The sequence below is a fragment of the Suncus etruscus genome, chromosome 4 (assembly GCF_024139225.1).
Source record: "Suncus etruscus isolate mSunEtr1 chromosome 4, mSunEtr1.pri.cur, whole genome shotgun sequence".
Lineage (NCBI taxonomy): Eukaryota > Metazoa > Chordata > Mammalia > Eulipotyphla > Soricidae > Suncus > Suncus etruscus.
Genome location: NC_064851.1, coordinates 104,729,402 through 104,733,797, shown reverse-complemented (window position 1 = coordinate 104,733,797; position 4,396 = coordinate 104,729,402). Strand labels below are relative to the sequence as shown.

At 50.0% G+C, this 4,396-nt stretch overlaps 1 protein-coding gene across 1 annotated transcript; it reads right to left on the bottom strand.

Annotated features, from left to right (window-relative positions):
- Nucleotides 1-454: 454 nt before the first annotated feature.
- On the bottom strand, nt 455-1,890 carry LOC126006098 (magnesium transporter NIPA2-like). The gene has a single exon (XM_049771432.1). It carries the CDS (start codon nt 1,603-1,605, stop codon nt 520-522), a length of 1,086 nt encoding a protein of 361 aa, XP_049627389.1. The 5' UTR covers nt 1,606-1,890; the 3' UTR covers nt 455-519.
- Nucleotides 1,891-4,396: the final 2,506 nt, after the last annotated feature.

Here is a 4,396-nt window from a genome sequence, read left to right as displayed (position 1 = left end):
ACTCATTATGAAAATATATTGGAAAATACAAGAGCCGATGTAAAAGAGGAATCAAGATTGTGGGGACCCAGAGATCAGAGAGACACTAAAACTCTCAGTGGGGGTTTTGCAGAGAGCCAAAGACAGACTCTGCGTCCAAGGGGCCAACTTTGACCCTTCTAGCAGTTTCCTCCACTTCCCAAGTTAGGCATCTTGGAAAAGACTATATCATTCAGAACTGAGACAATCACAGAGGGACCATCATTCACTTCCTGTAAGTCTTAAATCAAAAAAAAGATTGTTTTGAGAATGATCTGAGTTGACAGAGCGGGAGACCAGATGAAAACAAAACAAAAAGCCTTTCCCTCCGATTTCCAGCTTCAGGAAGACACCCTGACTTTGGAGACAGAAAATCCCTCCGCTGTTATACAGTGGAGGTTGGCCGTGCGCTGAGGTCGTTTTAACCCAGATCTCTCTCTTGGTCTGATTGCGTGCAACCTTCCATAAAGGATCATCTCTCAGGTCAAAACGGGGGCCGACTCAGAAAGCGGCCAGGTTCCCGTTCCGCCGGGACACATTCTCGCCTGCGTGCAGCTCCAAGCCACAGGTCAGACTGGCTTCCTCATCCCGAAGGGCCTCGTAGGACCCCACCAGGCTGCCGCCGTTGGCCACCTTCTCCTCCTTGCGCAGAGACACGGGCAGGCTGGCGAGGCTCAGGCTGACGTCCTTGAAGGCGTGCAGCAGGAAGATGCCCACGAAGATGGTCAGGAAGCCGCTGAGGGTCCCGATGACGTCGGTGGCGGGCATGCGCTGCCACTCCTTGAAGAGGATGGCCGAGCATGTGAGCACCGCGGTGGTGAAGAAGACGTAGTAGATGGGGGTCACGATGGAGGTGTTGAAGATGTCCAGCGCCCGGTTCAGGTAGTTGATCTGGGTGCTGACGCACACCACCAGGCCTACCAGCAGCAGCCAGGGCAGCGGGTGGCGCAGCACGGGGTGCCCGGCCAGCAGCTCCTTGATGCCGATGCCCAGGCCCTTGACGCAGGACACCGAGAAGGCGCCGATCACCGAGCAGATGTTGATGTAGACCAGGATGTTGCTCTGTCCGTGGCGGGACCCCACCACCAAGATGAGGATCAAGGCCACGATGACCACCAGCGTCGCAAACACCACGAAACCTGGATCCCCTAGCTTGCGAGACATTTCATCCAAGGTTTCGATCTCCTCTTCCTTCGGAGCATGAATAACCATGACTGTGGACCCCAGGATACTGAGCAAACACCCGCTCTTGCCGTGGAGATTCAGTCTTTCACTCAGAAAGTAGGAAGAGAGGATGGCACTTACCAGGACGCTGAGTGCTCCTAAGGGTGTCACTAGGGTGGCTGGTGCAAAGGCATATGCGGCGAAGTTGGCCACCTCGCCTGCTCCCATTGACAGCAGTCCGGCCCACCACAGCCACTCCTTGAGGTATGCATGGCCGCCCTGACCTGCTCGCACGGACCCTTTCCTGGCCAGGCGCAGAAGTCCTTTCTTCTTCAGAATGAAACTCCCTCCAACGAAAATGCTGGAGCTCATTGCCAACCCCAGACCGATATAAAAGTCATACTTTCCACGGCCCTGGTTCATTGCGGTCGTTACTGGGCCAGTTCCTGGGATTTACATCGATTACAGAACACAGACGAGGAAAGGGCCGGTGCTGGAAGGCAGACAGATGCTGTTGTCAAATCCGCCGGGCGTGACCTGGTCGCTCTCGGGGATACAGGGTGGACGCAGTGAGAGAAGGGATCCGTTCTCATGTCCTCTCATCCAGCTCCTGTCAGTCGTGTCTTTAAGTTTTAGGTCCCGCAGAGGAGGAGCAGCAGCAGCAGCTCAGGTCTGGGGCCACCCCGTCGTCGTGCGCTCGTGCGGCCCGCGCCCCCGCCGCCTCATCCATCGGGGACAGCCCGGAGGAAGGGGCCCGCACGACCTCCGACTCCAGAGGCTGCCGCCGCCCTAGGAGGAGGAGGTGGTGGAGGAGGAGCTGCAATGCAAATTAAGTGATAATAGGACTAATAATAAGAGCAAAGTTTCCCCTTGGTGTTTTTTGTTTTTGTTTTTGGGCCACAGTCAGCAGTGCTCAGGCATTCAGAAATTGCTCCTGGCAGGCTCAAAGGATCATATGGGATACCAGGGGTTGAACCTGGGTCTATTCCACATTGGCAGCGTGCAAGGTAAACACCCTTCCTGCTGTGCTATCACTCTGACCCCCAGAGCTCATTATTTTTTTCTTGTCTGAAGGTATAAGGAGAAAAAAAAGAAAAATGATTTTTAAATTTGTTTTTGAGATTTTTTTTTTTTGAGCCACTTCCAGCAGTGTTCAGGAAACTCTACGGGGTTCCAGGGATTGAACCTGAGTTCACCTACATGCAAAGTGAGCCCTGCTGTGCTATCTCTTGGGCCCTATTCTCTGTTTTCTGAGGACAGTTAAAGGACCCAAGTCCATAGATAAAAGCATCACAATGGGGTCAACTTGCTTAACTTTCTTGCTCACAAGGCATCATAAAAACTGGCATCATTTTTATTTTTATTTTTATTTTTTTGAAGAGAATTTACATTACCAAAGGAAACACAGATCTGACTTGTGAATCTTCAACCCTCCCAAAATCCTTCACTAGACTAGCAGACAGAGACAGGTTCAAGGGCTGGTTGATCCCAGTGCTTTCACCTCTGGCCAACTCTGACATGAAGAAGTAAGAATCTTCCAAAGGGAGAATAAAGAACCCCCAAACCATAACAAATCTGAAGTTCCTGCAAATCAAGAAATGCCAGGAGAACTTCGGCCTCAAGGTCCCCCATTCCTGGTCAATGAGGGTACCCAGGTCCAGCCAGGTAGGACCCCACGATTGTTGAGATAGATGGTGGCTACTGTTGGCCTTCTTCCTGCCAGTTCCCAAGTGGGAGCCTGGATTGTGGTGGCCGTGTTCGACTCAGTTGTGGCATAATGGAAGAAAATGGAGGCCAGAGCAGCAAGGAAGGCATTTGCCTTGCACACAACTGAGCCAGGTTCAATCCCTGACATCCCATGAGATCCCCCTTGCCTGTCAGGAGTAATTTCTGAGCACAGAGCCAGGAGCAACCCTGAGCACTGCCAGATGTGGGCCCCCAAACAATAACAATAACAATAACAATAATAATAATAATACAATAATGGAGGGCAGGTAACTACAGCAGACCATTGCAGAATAAAAGAGAGCAAGTTGAAGTGAAACATAAGCTGTGATTGTGGGTTTTAATCCACCAGCCACTTCAGCAGAGTATGTCCAGAAGACATGACACCTTGTTTAAGGCACGTTGTTTATGGTCCCCCCAAGCATGGTCACCCCCAAGGGGTGATTTCTGAGCACATAGCCAGGAGTAACCCCTGAGCGTCAAAAAGGTGTGGCCCAAAAACCAAAACTAAAAACAAAACAAAACAAAAAAAAGACACGTTGTTTAAATTGTACTCTGAGATTAACAGGACAACAAATATTTGGGACTTTGGGTTTGAACAGAGATGGCGGAAGAGATGGGGTGCTCCTCAGCCATGTCCAGGAGGGGCAGCCTCACTGATTGTAGACCATATGGTCCAATGCTTTGTTTCTCAGACTCAGAGGTGCTGGGGACCAGCAAATTCAAACATTGTGCCCTCTGCTCTCTGACCTCTGTCCTTGGTCCCTTTGTGTTTTTTTGGGTGGTGTCAGGGCTGACACCACTGATTGGGATTTCTTTCCATAATATTTCCTTGCAAGGAGGAAGACAGAATTTTTTTCTCTAAGTTCTTCTGTAGTTAATTCTAAGAAACATTACATGAGACCTATGGAAGTCAAAAGGATGAAGGTGTCCACTGCATTGAAGTGGACATGCATTAAAGAAAAGGACAGGAATGATCCCCCATATTGTCCACTGTATGAGTCACTCCCGGATACCATCTTTTTTTGTTTGTTTTTGGTTTTTGGGTCACACCCGGTAGCATTCAGGGGTTACTCTGACTCTACGCTCAGAAATTGCTCCTGGCAGGCTCGGGGGACCATATAGGATGCCGGGATTCAAACCACTGTCCTTCTGCATGCAAGGCAAACGCCTTACCTCCATGCTATCTCTCTGGCCCCCCCGATACCGTCTTTAAGCTTAAGCACCCTTAAAATATAAAGTCATTTTATTTTTGTTCATCAACAGCATAGAGTATGTCGCCCTCTAGTGAACAAATCGTTGATTTTTTTTTTTTTTTGGTATATTTCTCACAAGTGCTTCTGACAATTGATGAGTCCCAGAGTAAACCCAAACCGTCCAGATTGGCTCCTCCTCTGACCTGCCTATTAGCATGTGTAACCCCTCCATAACATTTTTTGTTGGGCACCCCATCACCACCGCACCTTTATCCCTCAATCCTAGGCCTCCA